Source organism: Phocoena sinus, chromosome 18 (assembly GCF_008692025.1).
Source record: "Phocoena sinus isolate mPhoSin1 chromosome 18, mPhoSin1.pri, whole genome shotgun sequence".
Lineage (NCBI taxonomy): Eukaryota > Metazoa > Chordata > Mammalia > Artiodactyla > Phocoenidae > Phocoena > Phocoena sinus.
Window position 1 is genome coordinate 25,236,184 of NC_045780.1, and position 19,000 is coordinate 25,255,183.

General features: G+C 38.1%; 1 protein-coding gene across 7 annotated transcripts in view; it reads right to left on the reverse strand.

Annotated features, from left to right (window-relative positions):
• NAA16 (N-alpha-acetyltransferase 16, NatA auxiliary subunit) overlaps nucleotides 1-19,000 on the reverse strand; it is an 82,742-nt gene that overhangs the window by 10,954 nt on the left and 52,788 nt on the right. For 2 of the 7 annotated variants that reach the window (XM_032610943.1, XM_032610945.1), the window contains 7 exons: nucleotides 13,677-13,890; nucleotides 12,652-12,845; nucleotides 11,266-11,374; nucleotides 10,743-10,841; nucleotides 10,256-10,399; nucleotides 7,785-7,882; nucleotides 2,765-3,330 (listed from right to left, as the gene is read on the reverse strand). In XM_032610943.1, coding sequence (XP_032466834.1) covers nucleotides 3,127-3,330; nucleotides 7,785-7,882; nucleotides 10,256-10,399; nucleotides 10,743-10,841; nucleotides 11,266-11,374; nucleotides 12,652-12,845; nucleotides 13,677-13,890 — 1,062 coding nt within the window. In that variant the 3' untranslated portion in view covers nucleotides 2,765-3,126. Of the gene's footprint in view, nucleotides 1-2,764; nucleotides 3,331-5,115; nucleotides 6,715-7,784; nucleotides 7,883-10,255; nucleotides 10,400-10,742; nucleotides 10,842-11,265; nucleotides 11,375-12,651; nucleotides 12,846-13,676; nucleotides 13,891-19,000 lie in introns of those variants that run through there. The other 5 variants (XM_032610947.1, XM_032610944.1, XM_032610946.1 and 2 more) reach the window with 5 other exon arrangements.

Sequence of the window (19,000 nt, forward strand, 5' to 3'; positions counted from 1 at the left end):
TTACAAGATATTGAATATAGTTCCCTGTGCTATACAGTTTTTGTTGTTTATCTATTTTATATATAATGTATCTGTTAATCCCAAACTCCTAATTTATCCCTCCCCCTCCACTTCCCCTTTGGTAACCATGAGACTGTTATCTATGTCTGTGAGTCTGTTTTGTAAATAAGTTCATTTGTATTATTTTTTTAGATTCCATAAATAAGTGATATGATATTTGTCTTTGTCTGACTTACTTCGCTTAGTATGATAATCTCTAGGTCCATCCATGTTGCTGCAAATGGCATTATCTCATTCTTTCCTGTGTTGTAGAAACTTTAATCTCAAAACATTTCATGTGAGGTGGTAATGGTATGGTGGTTATAGAGGAGAGAAAAACCAGAGAAAGGACAGCATTACTAGAGTCATACTGTCCCATAAATGGGTTGGGGGAGATAGAGGAACAGATAAAATCATAATGGCAGCCGCTGGGGCCAAGTCAAGTGGACATGGACCCCTTTTCTCAACCCTTCCCCAATTCATTTCACTCAGTTGAACCTGGGTGACGGGTACATGGTTTTTTTTTTTTATCCTATTCTCTCTACGTTTTTGTATATTTGAAAATTTCCATAATAAAGAATTTTTAAATTGCCTAATTGATTATCATGTAGCCAGATGTACCAAATTATATTTAAAATGTATTTAAGAGGTACTTGTTGCTCCCAAAGTATTTCAAGTTTAAATGACTTTGTTCAACTGAAGACCCTGATTGGATGGATGATGAATAGATAAGATTAATAAACAGATGGAGGGATGCATGGTCAAATTGCTGCTAAAATAAAGACTTGGTCTCCGGAGCCCTGGCCACAGCTCCAGAGTGCACTTACCCGCCCAGTTCTAACGTACTAACCCTTGCTGATTCCATCTTTGATTTTCCTTCTAAAGCCAGATCTCTGTATCAAGACAGATAGACAAGATCCTTTTCTCTCTCCCTTCAATTTCACTTAGGCTCCTTCTGGGTCACTGACATCCCTGAAAAATGTGAAGTGGTGACCTCAAGATGAATGGCTCCAGGGCCTGTTACCAAATCCCCCAACAACCTATTTTGAAACAACAGGCTTAAATTATATCCTAAATGTGGGTGTTTGCTTATTTTAAAATTTTTTATTTATTTTATTTATCTTTGGCTGCGTTGGGTCTTCGTTGCTGCACACGGGCTTTCTCTAATTGTGGTGAGCGGGGGCTACTCTTTGTTGCCACGCGCGGGCTTCTCACTGTGGTGGCTTCTCTTGTTGCAGAGCACGGGCTCTAGACATGTGGGCTTCAGTAGTTGTGGCATGTGGGCTCAGTAGTTGTGGCTCACGGGCTCTAGAGCACAGGCTCAGTAGTTGTGGCGCACAGGCTTAGTTGCTCTGCGGCATGTGGGATCTTCCCAGACCAGGGATCGAACCCGTGTTCCCTGCATTGGCAGGCGGATTCTTAACCACTGCGCGGGCAGGGAAGTCCCGTTGCTTTTGCCATTATTAAGATTTCCTGCTCTTCTTCCCCATCCTGACTGCTTTTCCTTTGGGAAATTAATAGAGGTCTTGCATGCACTCAATCACTGGTTGACCCCCCATTTGCTGAACTCCTATTGTGTGCTACTAAAAATTAGCAACACGGAACCTGCCATGGATTTTTTTGTGGTTCTATGAGGATTTACTGTTAACACAATTGCTTATATGAGGATAGTGGGGTTTTCAAACTCTTTGGGGTACACTTTCCAGTGGTGTGCTGGAGCTGGCTCATCCAGGCTCCAAAGAGCCTACTGTGGCTTCTCTTCCCAACTTCCCAACTCTGTATTCAGGAAACGGGCAGCTTGAAAACAGCCATAAGAGGAGTATTTGCACCACAACACCAGCACATTCTCCAAATCAGGGCTTTCTCCCCTCTCCCCCTCAACCTCAGAGCCATTTATTAAACATCTACCAGGACACAACAGACTTTCTGCACGTATTACCCCATTTTCTCTCTACACTAGTCCTTAATGTAAACAATTTACTCATGAGAAAAGCCAAACAAAAACACTAACTGCAGCACAAGACTGAGTGAAAGCTGCAGGGGCTCTTCCCCCGACACCCCACACTCCCCCCTGCCACCCCCTCCCCAGCCACCCTCCCAACTGTAATTGGCTCTCCTTCTCATCTTTTCCCTTCACTTTTGCCAACCAGATTTTAAGGACAAGAAATAACAAAACAGAAGATGAAGTGGAAACAAGGCAGGCTATGGCTTTTAAAAAATATAATTTTTTAAAGTAAATAACAGAAGTAGCATATAACCTAGAGAGTAGCACTTGTTATAGGCTCCATTATTCATAAGGACCCTCATAGGCTAGCCTGGGGGATTTCATAATATGTATTGAAAAGGGTGGATATGGGCAGTGATAATAGTTACTCGAAAGACCAGTAGGGGTCTTCTCTGGTGGCACAGTGGTTAAGAATCCGCCTGCCAATGCAGGGGACACGGGTTCGAGCCCTGGTCCAGGAAGATCCTACATCCCACGGAGCAACTAAGCCCGTGTGCCACAACTTTTGAGCCTGTGCTCTAGAGCCCACGAGCCACAGCTACTGAGCCCATGCACCACAACTACTGAGCCTGCATGCCACAACGACTGAAGCCCACGTGCCTAGAGCCTGTGCTGCGCAACGAGAGAAGCCACAGCAATGAGAAGCCCACGCACCACAACAGAGCAGCCCCCGCTCACCGCAACTAGAGAAAGCCCGCGCACAGCAACGAAGACCCAACGCAGCCAAAAAAATTTTTTAAATAAATAAATAAATAAGACCAGTAGGATATTAGAAATGAAAAAAAGAATTATTAGCAATAGATTTATTTATATTCCAAACAATAGAGACTATAGATAAAGGAGACCGGAAACTCAGAGCCTTGGGATTTTTAATCTCTCTCCATATATCTCTGAATTTGGTTTCTTTCTCTTTTTTCATTATCTGAGTACCCAGGTGCTGTGAAAAATATGAAGATGACCTGTTAGAACCCGCAAGTTGAATTTTCCAGGCTGGTTCCAATTTTAAATAATTATGTATTGTATCAAACCCCTAAATTTGTTACCTAAAGTCATTGAATACTTATCTTTTCATAATCCTTTTCCTATAACCATTCACACTTTTTAATATGATTTATGAGGTTCAGCCTGGGTCTTTGGTTCAGGAAACACAGCCACTGTATTGGGGACAGTCCTGATCCAGGGCATTTGTGGATTGCTGGAAGAGCTGGCTGTAGTTTCCGATTCAAGTTGGGCGAGCTTTGAAGAAGCAATTTCTTCTTTGGGCTCAGAAGGCTCCAACAAACTACCTTGCAGAGAAATAAAAAAGAGACTCAAACATTTACTAAACTAAAGCAAACAGCTCCCATTTACAGACTGTTGCACAGCAGAGGCAGGCTATTACCAACAAGGTACGGTGGGGAAATGACTTGCCCAAAGTCATCCAGCTTGAAGAGCATCACCAACCAAGTTGAAAGGCAATGCCCGTCTTCCTCCAAAACCTGTGTTCTTTCCTCAATGCCCTGGTCTCAGATCATGTGCTGGGAAGAGATCTGTGAAGAACTAGGAAGATGTTCCTAAATAAAGCAATGAATGGTCTCCCTGATCCTCCTGCTACTTCCCTCCAGCACAGCCACCCCACGGTCTGCAAACCCCTCACCTCCTATCTTATCAGCTCCCAGGATAGAGCTCTCAACATCAAAATTAGTTCCTTAAAGGGAGCTTTAAAAAAATGTCTAAGGACGGGCTTCCCTGGTGGCACAGTGGTTGAGAGTCCGCCTGCCGATGCAGGCGACCCAGGTTCATGCCCCGGTCCAGGGAAGATCCCACATGTCGCGAAGCGGCTGGGCCCCTGAGCCATGGCCGCTGGGCCTGCGCGTCCGGAGCCTGTGCTCCGCAACAGGAGAGGCCACAACAGTGAGAGGCCCGAGTACCGCACAAAAAAAAAAAAAAGACACGCCCAGAATAAAAACGCCAAATTCTGAAGTTATCACACTGTCACTTGAATCTTTGTCTTTTCCTATCTGTTCTGATAAACTTGGCAAGATCAACAAAGGACTTTTTGTGTTGAGACCAGAGGCTTCACTTAGTACTTGGTTCTCAGATGCCTCTCCTTTAGGTTTATCATTATTCTCTTTTAGCTTTCCAAAACTAAAAGTTGGGGGTAGGCTGGAGGTAGGGGATGGAGGGACATGATACAAAACCCTGCCTCTCTTATCTAAAAAAGATCCCTAGCACATCCCAGGTTTACAATGTTTTATACTCAAAGTGGCATGGGAGTAGGTAGGAGAATAGATACGACCTCTATACACAGAGGAATATACTACTGGATCTCACTAATCCCAGTGTCACTCTTTATCCTGCCTTCCATACCTTAAACCTAACTTCTCACATCTCCACTGTATCCACCCTATATATTTCAGAAACTCCAAATGATCCGAACGAAATACTTTTTAAAGACTGCTATTGAAAGCACAATTTCCACATTAATTATGATTAACTGGCATCTTTTATAGAAATGGCATCTTGCTGAAAGTAACATGACAAATTACATGTTTCCCAGGATATTCAGTAAAAAGATAGCCTAGTTCTATTATTATTAAAACTCTGAAAAGAAGCCAAGCTGCTGTGGCACTAGAATATATTGGCAGTTGGTTATTTTTTTAAAATAAACTTGTAAAAACTAAGATAATTAAGTTTTTACTCCCTCAAAGAAAAAGCATTTTGCAAAAATATTGTGACAGGGCTTCTCTGGTGGCGCAGTGGTTGAGAATCTGCCTGCCAATGCAGGGGACATGGGTTCGAGCCCTGGTCTGGGAAGATCCCACATGCCGCAGAGCAACTAGGCCCGTGAGCCACAACTACTGAGCCTGCGCATCTGGAGCCTGTGCTCTGCAACAAGAGAGGCCACGATAGTGAGAGACCCCGCACCATGATGAAGAGTGGCCCTGGCTTGCCGCAACTAGAGAAAGCCCTCGCACAGAAACGAAGACCCAACACAGCCAAAAATAAATAAATAAATAAAAATAAAGAAAATAAAGGAATTCCTTAAAAAAATATTTTGATAGTGTGAAACACCACAAACACAAATAAGCAACTGTGTACAAAATAATTTATTATAGCATTACATAGGTTGGCATTATTTTACAGTAAGTTTTTTTCTCTCAACATTTATGAATCTAAATATTAGCTCAGGAGGGAAAACCATTTTAATTCATTGTTTCTCTAAATAAAATCTCCCCTTTTGAATTTATATTTGCCTTTAAAAGGAAGTATTAATGTTACAGACATTTATACAGTTCTGAAAGAGACATATTCAATGATTCTATTACTGTTTTCTGTACAAGATAGAACAAAAGCTACTACCCCCCCCAAAATATTGCTCAACAATACTGTATTTTAATAGTTAAACTAGCTGATAGTTTAAATTCTCATTTTGCTGATATAAAAATGTATTTAATAGTCAATGCATGGCTATAAGAGTAAGAATATCTCATTGTAATTTGTATTTTACCCTATTATGCTCCCTTGAAGCGCTCATATACAAACTACTTGGTCACTCAAAGCAATTTAGCCAAGAAAGCATAACTCTTGCCTGGGGGTCTTTAAGACTGATCTAGATACGCAACAAATTTACCAGTGAACTTCCATGATTAAGAGGCAAACAGATCCCCATATTCTGAATCATCAATATAAAACTGGAGTACCCCTGTTCAACAGAAAATAGCATGTTCACGGCTATTAAAAAAAGTAAGGTGGACAAAAGGTCAAACTGAAGTAAATTTTAAATAAATATCTGTCAAAAGGAGTTCCATATCACTTCTGACATATAGTTAACACTTCAATATTGATGTGCTTTAATAAAAAGCAAACAAACACTAACAAAACAAACCAATAAGGGATCAAAACATCAGATTCTGAAACGAAACCCAGATCTAAAAATAATAATACAGCAGAGCTGTATGCCACTTAGGTTAATTAAGAAATTATAGTTATGACATGAAGTGACAGCACCAATCACAATGCTGATAATTCAGAGGCTTAAGAAAGCTGGACAAGTATATAACAGGTAATTTTAAGAGCTTTTAATGTAAATTGGCATAGTCGGATAAAGAATAAAATAAGCTTACAGCATACTCCATTGAAAAATTCTATCCAATACAGTTGATCTTTGAACAAAAGCAAGAGTTAGGCGCACTGACCCTCCCTCCAAGCAGTCAAAAATCCACATTTAACATACAGGTGGCCCTCTGTATAAGCAGTCCTTCCCTATCTGAGGTTCTGCATCCCTGGATTCAACCAACTGAAGATCGTATAGTACTGTAGTATCTCCTATTGAAAAAATCCACATATAAGTGGACCCTCGAAATTCAAACCCATGCTGTTCAAGGGTCAACTGTACTTCATTTCATATCTATATTAACATACAAGCTGGAAAAGAAACCCTGATCTGAATTCAACTTTGAGTTTTACAGAAGTCAACTTTCTACGGGATTTCAAATTTCACTTGCCAAGACATCACAGTTAGCTGTGTGGTTTAGAGCTGCGCTATGACCGCCGACTTCGCTCCCAGCAGGCAGGAAAGCAGAAGTAAAAGGAAGCAGGTTATGACAGGCCATCCTGTATTCTTCATACTGAGAATTACAGTTCCCAAAGCTGCCATCAAGCAGTGCCTCAGAAACCTTTATTAAAGTCTATTTAAACAAGGGAAAAATAAAAATTATTTTTAAAAAACTCTGGTTAATAACTATTTTAATCAAAAGATGCAATTTGTTAATTAAGCAAGAGAAAACCAACAATGCCACACTCTAAAATAACTTCTTGCTATCTATAATAAGTAATCACCACAAAAAAAAGAACATTTAAAAAATCAATTCTAGGGGCTTCCCTGGTGGCGCAGTGGTTGAGAATCTGCCTGCCGATGCAGGGGACACGGGTTCGTGCCCTGGTCCGGGAAGATCCCACATGCCGCGGAGCGGTTAGGCCCGTGAGCCATGGCCGCTGAGCCTGCGCGTCCGGAGCCTGTGCTCCACAACGGGAGAGGCCAAAACAGCGAGAGGCCTGCGTACCGAAAAAAAAAAAAAAAAAAAAAATCAATTCTACAAAACCTTAAAAAAGCAATAGGGAACTTGCCTGCTGGTGCAGTGGTTAAGAATCCACCTGCCAATGCAGGGGACACAGGTTTGATCCCTGGTCTGGGAAGATCCCACATGCTGCAGAGCAACTAAGCCCATGCACCACAACTACTGAGCCCAAGCACCACAACTACTGAAGCCTGCGTGCTCTAGGGCCCGTGCTCCGCAACAAGAGAAGCCACTGCGATGAGAAGCCTGCACACCACAATGAAGAGCAGCCCGCGCCCAGCAATGAAGACCCAACAGTCAAAAAAAAAAAGGGCGATAGAATTCTAATACTTAAAAAAAGTGAGTCTCTGAAACTGTGACCACTGAAAGTGTCCTTTATTAATAACAATAGTTCCCATTTACTGAGTGCTTACTATATGCCAAGCACTTCACAGTTTACTATTTCAGTTAACACCAACTCTGAGATAGACAGTATTTTCATCCTCACTTTATAAATGAGGAAAAGGAAGCTAAGAAAGGTAACTTGCCTAACATGACACAGCTCATAATTGGTAGAAGAGCTGAGATCCAAATCTACACATAACTCCGAAGGGCCACTCAAGAATTATGTTGTAAAGATATGTTTTGTTAGATCACTCAGTATCCACAATCTCTGGGAATCAGTGTGTGAAAACTCTTACCTTTACATTTTTATCTTTTATGGTTTCATCCAGTCTAGTGGCAATAGCAATTGCTTTCTCTTGCCTTGACTTGTCCAGAAAATACATCATTTTAGCACCTGAAATACCAAGACATTACAAAATGAGTGCATTCCTATGTCTTACATTTGAGTTGATTTATACTTATCAGTGACTTAAAACATGGTTCCAGAGACTTCCCTGGTGGCACAGTGGTTAAGAATCCACCTGCCAATGCAGGGGAGACGGGTTCAATCTCTGGTCCGGGAAGATCCCACATGCCGCGGAGCAACTAAGCCCGTGCATCACAACTACCGAGCCTGCGCTCTAGAGCCCATGAGCCACAACTACTGAGCCCACGTGCCACAACTACTGAGCCCACGTGCCACAACTACTGAAGCCCGCACACCTAGAGCCCGTGCTCCACAACAAGAGAAGCCACCGCAATGAGAAGCCCGTGCACTGCAACGAAGAGTAGCCCCCGCTCGCCGCAACTAGAGAAAGCCCACACACAGCAGTGAAGACCCAACACAGCAAAAATAAATAAATAAATTTATTTTAAAACAAAAGAGAGCAGTGTGACAGACGGACAACAGGAAAATGTTTGCATATTCATGAAGAAAATAATTTTTAAAGCTGTTTTAAAGTAAAATCCAGTTTATATTCCCCCTATAAATTACATGGTCCATGTTCTATGCTCATTTTTCTATTGGGCTTTTATTAATTTATATTTCTATTGTTAATTTATAAGAGTAGTATGTATATTATTAGCTTTTAATTAGTTACATATCTAATGTATTTTTCCCACTTGGCCTTCTGACTTTATGGCTTTTTTTTTTTTTAATGTGGCAAAAATTATCTTTTCCTTAGAATTTCGTATGATGTTTAGAAAGGCATTTCCCACTATTATAATAAAGAAATGTCTCCCTCCATTATTCTGTGTTCTTGAAGAGAAATTCTTATTTGCCCTTACTACCAAGAAGTGCTGTAATTTTTCACAGGAATTAACTTTTTTTCCATAGACGTCACAACCAAGCGGTATCCCTTTACAACAAGAAAGCTCAGGTGAAAATATTTAAAGTAGGAGCATAGTTAATTATATTATGTACTCCATTCATTTTGGCCCCAACTGCTTTTCCACAATCTTTTTCCAGTTTCCATTTTGCCATCTTGTCATTTTATGAATTTGTATATGCTGCCTAAAATCCTTCCTGTAACAAGACAGGATACAGTAAATCCTCAAAACACAAAATACGGGGACTTCCCTGGCGGTCCAGTGGTTAAGACTCCACGCTTCCACTGCAGGGGGTGCGGGGAAATAAGATCCCACGTGCATGCCATGAGGTGCGGCCAAAAAGTGAAAAAGAAAACAAACAAACCCACAAACACAAAATACATACAGTAATAAAAAATACAAGAAAAAATAACTGTCGTATAACCTCAATATCCAAAGTCAACCATTAAAGCTTTGATGCTTCTTTTCAGCTTTTATGCCATGTGTATTTTTTACATAGCTGAGATTATATGTTAATTCTGCATATATATTACAAAAGTACCCCTGTTATTACAAATCTTTTGAATAAATATTACTTTATATGACTACCTGTCATTTTATATGAACCTACTACTGTTTTCCCTATTACTGGACATCATTAAATATGTTTCCAGGGCTTCCCTGGTGGCGCAGTGGTTGAGAGTCTGCCTGCCGATGCAGGGGACACGGGTTTGTGCCCCGGTCTGGGAGGATCCCACGTGCCGCGGAGCGGCTGGGCCCGTGAGCCATGGCCGCTGGGCCTGCGCGTCCGGAGCCTGTCCTCCGCAACGGGGGGGGCCACAGCAGTGAGAGGCCCGCGTAACGCATAAAAAAAAAAAATATGTTTCCAGTCTTTTCCCCATCCTTACACAGATCATTCCAGTTAATATCTTTGCCCTTAAAGCTCTTTCTTAAAAAAAAAAAAAAAAAAAAAGCTCTTTCTTTGCTTTGGATTAATTCTTTAAAATTATTTACACAAATATGTGTGACTACAGCAAAAGACACAGTTGTAATGAAGCTCTTGGTAAGAATGACAAATTGTTTTCCTACGTGGCCAGGGCAATTCACACCTGCAGCAGTAAAATACAAGAGTGCTTATATACCACATCTTTCCCATACTCCAGTCTCCTTTTCCCACACAAAAATAATCTTTCTTTTTAGGTGGGAGGTTAGGTTGTTTATTTGAGACTTTTCTTGTTTCTTCTGAGGAAGGCCTGTATCACTATGAACCTCCCTCTAAGAACTAAGCTTTTGCTGCATCCCGCAGGTTTTGTATGGTTGTGTTTAAAAATAATCTTTCCTAATTTGAAAGATCAGAATGGTATTGTGTTCATTTCTTTTTCTCTGTTAGTGAGGTTGATAATCTTTCCAAACTTTTCTTTTTTCGTCACATCCTAACTTTTTTCCATAAACGTTTTAACCCTGGGAACTAAATACCAACCTGAAAGTAGATGCTGAAGAGAGGTAGCATTATGTTTGAGAAAATCCTCATTAAAACTTTCCAAATCCTTGTTAACAAATATTTTCTGCATTTCTTGAGACAGAACTCTGCTCACAACGTCTGGAAGATTACTATGATTAGACACTATAAAAAGAGAACATGTGAAGTTTATAAAATTTTTGGTCTGTACTTTGAAACAAAATCAATTGAAATACATTTATACTTATTATTAAACTTGATATATTTTACATAATAAAAATAGTATTACTCCTTTGGAATATAAATACATTCTAGCTTAAAATGCACTAATTTCTAACATACCTTTGCTAGCATGTTCATTTTTATAGATAAATCTCCATTTAAATACTATAAACATTGTACTTTTTTTGTTTTACATTGTTATAAATCTCTTTAATGTCCAGCTTAATGGAAGACAGCTGAACTGTTATATTTACTTTTACATAAATATAACCTTTTTTATACTTACCAGATTTAGAAAATTTAATTAAACATTCATGTAACCATGGGTTATTCCTGTTGATGGTAAAAGCTCGTTTGACAGACTGCAGCATTAACAGAAACTTTCCTATGTCAGAAAAAATTATAAAAGTAACAGCATCAATATTTATGTATGTTTTTTCTTCACTTTATTTTAGCCTCACTTAAAATCCAGTAACAAAGTGTTACCTTTCCTGTAACATTCAAAAGCAAAATTCAAAGCTGCCTTTGGTTATCAAAGATAATATTATTTTCTAAAGAAATGCTTGAAAAATCATGAAGAACTGATTCAGGTAAACACCTTGTATGACTATTCAAATTATTCATTTGATCATAATATTCTAATTTATTACTCAGTAAAGTTTTGAGTAGCAAAGGAAAAAGGAATTAAGAGCCTTTGTGGAAGGTTGAAATGAAACTCTAAGAAACAAAAATAGATCTAATTCACAAAGATTCTATTGAATATGGCCACCAATAAAATCAAGGATTAAAATCTGAATTCAAACTATTACCTTTTCTAAAATATATTTCAAATGCTAACAGATGAGTGTCAATGTTATCAGCAACAAGGTTCTTAAGAGGTATAAGAAACTTGATAGCTTCTTCTAATGGATTTTCTATCTATTTTGAAACAGAAAGAAAAATTATTGTATTTAAAAAGCAGTTACACAACTCAAATTTCCCCCCAAATTTTATATTAGTACATAGCTGAAGTAATTTAGACAGTTCTCTTCATATAACCAAGTAAGCAAGAAAAAATTTTAAAACTATCAACTATAAACAAATAGTCAATACTTTTCAAAAACGGAAATAGTTCTATTGCTTTTCTGATTATAAAATCAAGATAATTTTATAAAAATCAAAAAAAATACAGGAAATTATTCCACAGACTCAATGAAATGGTACTACAAGTACCATTATACTACAAGTACCATTATGCTACCAAGCCCCTTAAACTACAAACATTTAAAGGAGGCAAATATAATTGCACTACATAGTTGAAAAAAAGGACAAATTTAAAATACTTATACTAGATTCATAGTGAATAAACCAGAAAGCTATTTCCCTAAATAGGAAATATTTCCCTAAATCTGGTTCCTAAGTAACTATTAACACTTTGAGAAAATCCTGGAGATAAGATGCTATTCTCTTTGTAGCTAAAACATTATCTAGCAAGGTATATGAAATGCTTCCATATTTAACTGTATTGCTGCTCTAACAAATTACCAAAACTTTACTGTACTAACACAAATTTATTATCCTGTAGTTCTGTAGGTTAAAGGTCCAACATGGGTCCCACTGGGCTTAATATCAAAATGTCAACAGGACTGCATTTCCTTTTGGAGGCTTTAAGGGAGAGTATGTTTCAATGCCTTTTTCCAGCTTCTCAAGGATGCCCACACCCTCTGGCTTGTGGATCCCACCCCACACCCTTCAAAGCAACAACAGAGGATTGAGTCCTTTTCCCACCACTCAGCCCTCCTCTCCTGCTTCCCTCCCCCACGTTTAAGGCCCCTGGTGATTACTTACATTGGGCTTACCTGGATAATCCAGGCTACTCTCCCTATTTAAAGGCCAGCTAAATACAACCTTAAATTCCATCTGCCACCCTAATTCCCTTTGCCATGAAATATAACATGTTCACAGTTTCCAGGGATTAGAACACAAACACCTTTGGAGGGCCATTATTCTGCCTACCACAACTACAATTCTATCTATAATTTGCATTAGCCAAAATTTGCATATTATCACTCAAAAACAATTGATGACTATCATAATGATCTTGGCTAATACTACAAATAGCTTCTGATTTACAGATTTAAATACATTATGTTTACGGTCAGAACAGAACGAAATAACATAAATTTTACCAAGTAAAGACAGTAAGTTCGTCTCACCCTTTCTAATTTTTCAGGTATAAGTTCTTCTTTGAGACCACTGGTTTCTTCTTCTTCTTCATCCCGTTTTTTCTTTTGATTTTTCTGTTGACGTTCCCTTTCCACATGCTTTTTCTCTTCTTCTAATTTAGCCTTTTTTTGAGCTCTTCTCTGCTTGCTAAGCATTTTCTTCAATTCTTTGGCTGACAGGTTTTCTATAAATATCCAAATGAATGAAAATTCTGAGTCAATGTTTCCAATTTCCTCATATTCTTATTCAATACATACTATTAGTATAGTTTTTTGGGGGGCAACTATATGGAAGATTTTAGAAAGTGTACTCCTAATGACTAGCTCAAACCTGGCACCCAAAATGCAACAGCAAATGCTGCATCAACTAAAACCAACCAATTCTAGCCTGGTTCTGCTTCCAACACAATACATGGGTTTAGGCAAATCATCTTCTCTCAGGCTCAAGTCCCAAACTCTATAAAGTGGGACTGATGACTATCCTCTTGGAATATGAATATATCAAGGATAAGTGCAATGCACATAAACACCCGTGATCTGATCAGAAATTTGCCTCCATGCAATTTCTCAAATATTCTTAGATATCAACATTTTAGTGAATAAAAGGCTCTATACAGATATTCTCATTGGCATTATTATTTTCAATCAAGTAGGTATTCGAAGTTGTACAAATATATATATTTTTCCCCTAAAAAGCTCAAAACTATCTTCAATTCCTATTTAAGAAAAAAAAAAAACAGCCCATAAACATTTCTATTTTTCCTGAATGGGCCCTACCGACGATAAAAATTAGAATGACTGCAGGTCATTCCATTAGGGTAATTTAGAAGCATCAGCTACAGGACATCATCCTGTCGACTTTTTCTAAGTCTTCCCCCCACTTTTTCGGGTATTATCAGTTATCTAATGTTGTCTTCACATCCATCTGATAATATACTTTTTCATCATTATGTTAATGATGTTCTGAAATTTTGTGTTCTTTTCAAATCTCTTTAAGCAAGTCCCTTTTCAGTTACCTGAATTTATTTCTTGTTGTTTGCTTTCATTGGTCAAGGGATTATCATACAATTTCAAATATATTTCAATAGCTGATCTAGCGGCCTTGAAATAGAAGGCATGTCTCCTGAGTATATCTTCTAATCTCAAAAGGTCAACGTAGGCACGAAGGGTCATCTTTCTCATGCAATAAGTATGGAAGTCAAATTGATCGTCGGTTATCTCAAAAAAATGCTTAAAAACAAAACCACAAAATTATCCCTTACGTTTATGTCAATAATGTCTACTTTTGAAAAGAAAATCATAAAAAGCCCGAAAGATATGTAAGCAGTCACAATTTCACTTAGTTGCCCTCTGTAGTGTTTAACATATGAAGGACCTCAAGATGTTCTTTGCATTAAACTTAAGTTTCTCTTCCTATGATCCATGCCAATTCCCTATACATCATGTTTTATTATGATACTCAGTTTCTATGAAATAAGTCAGATGAAGGGAATTCCCTGTTGGTCCAGTTGTTAGAACTCAGCGCTTTCACTGCCAGTCCCGAATTCAACCCTGGTCAGGGAACTAAAGTCAGATGATCAGGTTATTTTTTAAACCTGGAAATTACAACATACTGATATTTTCATTTTAATGAAATACTTCTCAGTATTCCCCCCAAAATCAGCAACGCAGAGTTAAACAGAGCTGAACGGAGACTAAATATATATAGGTTCACACTGAATGTCTACAAATTAGACGGTTCTACTCAACCAAGAGCCCTTTAAGGACAAGCCTATCATATCCATCCCCACTACCCGGCACAGGGTCTAGCACAGCAGACATTCAATAAGCACAATATTTGCCAACTCAGGAGAGAAGCTGCTTATCATTCGTGTGACTTGTTAATTTCCTAGAGCCTCAATTATTTAACCTAAGTTAGGAATAAAGAAATATCAATATATACAGCTAATTTCATAAGGTTGCTAAGGGATCAAATAATTATTTTAAAGTTCATTCTGAACAGTAAACTGCTTTACAAACGCAGAGCATTATGGTTTTCTCTCACTCGTTAAACTCCCATTTATCTACTTACATTCCATTTTAGCAAAAGTTCTTAATCTGGAGTCTACGTATAAACAAACCTAATAACATTTTCCTAAGGAGAGAGCTTGAGGCTTTCATCCAATTCTCAAAGGGTCCGTGGCCCAAAAAGGGTTAAGAACTAATCCCCTACAGGGAAAAAGACAACTAATCCTCTGACAAAACAATTTATACTTTTATTTTCTTCCCTACATGCATCTCTACCTCCATCTTCTTTCTTTTCCCCTATTTTAGCTTCGCCAAAAATATATAGGAAAATGAATGATTCATTACACAACACAGATCAAACTCTGCTACTACTTCATTTTCCCTCTGTCCCGGAGGCCTAGTAACTCACTGTGCAGAGAACACATTAGTAATTGTCCATATCATTTGATAATTTTAGTTATCTTGGTAATTAGAAATACACTATACACAGAATTACAGTAAGTACCTGAGACTTTAAGGGAAGAATACTAAGATAAAAAGAATAAAAGTATACATTGTGAAGGAAAGAAATGGGGAAGAAAAAAAAAATGAACATTTTAAATTAGTTTATATTTCCTAGTTCAAGAATCATGCTTTAATGTTATATTTGAAAGTTGCATTCCTCCCATTAATAAGACAAATAATAACATAAACTTTTTTTAAATCAAGGAATTACATAGTTGTCACGGCTAATATAAATCAAGTTATATCTAGCACTATAATATCTTAAAATTCAATACAACTGACTGAGGAAAAATGGCAGTGCCCAAAATCATGGCACACATAATGAGATGAAAGCATCTAAGAGATTACAGGACCTTTTTTTAAGGGTGAGAAACATTTACGTGTAAAAAGGCAGACACAAGTTTCAAGAGATATTCCTATAGCATTAGTAGACATAGATTTAAGTCAAGTCTCAGAGGGAGCCATATGGAACCACAAACATTTAAGCCGCCTCTTTATCAGTAACAGCCCATAGGCTGCCTCTCTCCAGTTAATGTCTTCCATAAATAGGGTAACCAACTTAATCCCAGTTTGTCTGAGGCTTTCTCAGTTTTTCCACTGAAAGCCCTGTGTCTCAGGAACCTGCTCAGGAATGGCATACTCCTACTTAAAAACAATTAAATAATCTTAGGTTGATTTTCTTTTTTAACTTTTAATTTTGAAATAATTATAGGTAAAGGAAGTTGCAAAGATAGTACAGAGATGTCTCATATACTCTTCCCTCAGTTTCCCCACAAGGTTACATCCTATAGTAACTATCAAAACAAAAACCTAACATTGGCTTAATGTGTGTGTATAGTTCCATGTGATTTTATCGTGTGTAGATTTGTGTAACCACCACCACAATCAAGATAAAGAACTAGTCCATTACCACGAAGATCTCCCTAGAACTACCTTGGGGTGATGTTTAAGTCTCCAAATTTATAAAACATAAAAATATACTAGATAACAAAAACAGGCAAATAGGTAAAGTTACCTTCCCTGCACTTCAGCCAAACATGAACGTGATATGGTCACTTAGGTCACTGCAGAAATTAGGCACCCTAATTTTAACATACAGCCTATGGCCTTAACTCACTTTCCCCCTCATCATGAACACTAGTTCTCTCTTTTGGGGGTGAGGGAAAATGTGGCAGGAATGCTGGCAGGAATTGCTTAAGTTGTCAAAATTAGGCTTGTATCAAAGTAAGACAAGTCTTCAAAAAATTAAGAAATGCTATTCACAGCTTAAAAGTACGGTTTTCTTTAGGAATTTCCTATTAGACCTTCTCTTCTGACCCAGATTCTCCCACCCAGTACTTCTGAGTTGCTGCAGGAGACTAATAGGAGCTCATACATAGAAAGGCTACAAAAATCTCTGGACTTAAGAAATAATAATAACTAGACCAACTAGGGCAATAAGCAACTCTATTTTCTTTATAGAAAATCGGTTGTTATAAAAGCATGTGTCAGGACTTCCCTGGTGGCACAGTGGTTAGGAATCCGCCGGCCAATGCAAGGAACATGACTGACTTCAATCCCTGGTCTGGGAAGATCCCACATGCCACGGAGCAACTAAGCCCGTGCGCCACAAGTACTGAGCCTGTGCTCTAGAGCCTGCGAGCCACAGCTACTGAGCCCACGCACCACAACCACTGAAGCCTGCGCGCCTAAAGCCTGTGCTCTGCAACAAGAGAAGACACCGCAATGAGAAGCCCACGCATGGCAACCAAGAGTAGCCCCCATTCGCCACAATTAGAGAAGGTCCGCGCGGAGCAACGAAGACCCAAAGCAGCCAAAAATAAATTAATTAAAATAAATAAATTTTAAAAAATAAAAGCACATGTCAATTTGATAAAGATTAAGATGCACTAGAAGATAAATTTATGAACTTCCTATGGTTTTGATCTATCAGAAATCTTAGATCTTATCAAAAAGTTTTAGAAATATACATTGTTCCTGTTTCAGATATAAATCAACACACTAAAATAATGAGAAACTAATCACCTGAAGAAAAAGGAAAAGAAAGCTCAATTCTTGAAAGATAAAATAGTTAAAAATATTATTCTGAACACAAGTTTAGAGCCAATACTTTGAAGGTGGTCATTTTGTCTTATGTTTAATAAAACAAGTTCTAAACATCGGATTGGGTTGGACTACATCATCTTTATATATAATCCTAAAATCCTGTAAGGGGGGCAAGATGAAGGCAGAAGAAGTACTACAGTGGACCATTCTAGAAATCTAATGTTTCAAATCCAATTAGTAAGAGCATACAGCAGTATGTCCTAAGCTGAAACTGCCTTCAGTGAAAGAACTCTTGAATGAATTCTCGAAGGGAGAAGGACTTAGCCCTTCTTGGAACTTATTTCTCTATTCAATGACCTTTTATTTAGAAGGTCAACTGCAAAATTTTATATCTGAAAGGTGCTCATTTCTTTACTAAAACAGTTAAAACCTAGGCACAAAAGTAACTCAAACAGATAGCTATTGTATCTTTGATTTCTGTAATTACTCGTAAATCCTTACAGTTATATCAAGAATTTTCTTTTAGATTATATTAATTTTATTAGAAATTAACTTCAGAAGCATTAGTCAGCAAACATTTAATCATCCTATTTGTACTATACACTAATGTTTTTACACATAACCACTAGAAGAGCTAAGTCTTATAATATTTACTTTTTAGTATAAATTATTCACTATAAAGACTAGCTTACAAGTGGAATATGAAGGACCTTTTCTTACTTATCTGCTTCTGGTTATATTTTCAAGCACCAACAGCAAACCCTAAAGACGCTTTGTAAAGTTTCTAGCAATAACAGTTATATACCATGACCAGAGAGTGATGATTTCTACCATGTTTTAATCTCTGATAACCAATGATTTCCTCTAATTTTTTTTCCTTCAAAAATGCTTTCTACCAGTCAAAACATGTTTCTTGAACTGGAGGTACAGCTGACCCTTGAACACCACCACGTAGGCCCACCAATATGTGAATTTTTTTCAACAGTAAATACTACAGTACTACACAATCCATGGTTGGCTGCATCCATGGATACAGAACCACGGATAAGTAGGCACCACACATACAAAGAGCCAACGAGAAGGCACAGAGGGATTCTCAACCTCACACAGCACCGGCACCCCAACGCCCACTCTGGTCAAGGGTTCAACTGCAGGAGTTCAAAATCACTGAAAACGCAGGGGAATGAAACTTAGTAATGGAATAGCTAGTAATCATAGCCTAACAATCTTCAAAAAATATTAAAAAGAATAAAGTAGTACAGTTCCTAATGTTAGGAGGAATGGGACTAGAGCTGGAAGAGTTCATGATGGTCTCTAGGTGTTCAAATTTGACTTTCACAGAAAATCTGATAAATTTCTAATTATGGTCTCGCTGGAATTACTGGTCCATACGTGCCGAGTAGGCTGTTCACTCAGGAAACAATCTACCACTCCCTGAGAACGTCCTGGTTAATAAAAATGTTGTTCCTTAGTAACAAGCGGAATGCTTTTAGAGTGACCATCATCTAGGAGTGTCGAAACAAGCTAGTGATCTAGGTTTTGTCACAGAAATAAGAACCTGACTTAAACTTAGAATGCTTGGATACTGCCTGAATATATCATCCAAAGGCTTTATATTTTCCAAGAAGATGAGAAGGATTTTCCCCAGCAATCCAGCCATCAAGCCCAGGCTTAAAAAGGAAAAAAACAAAACAAAACAAAGCAAAGCAAAAACTAAGCTATTTCTAAAAGGGCTCAGGTAGAATCCTAGTTCCAGTTCCCAACCAAAGCCACCCCCTAAGAT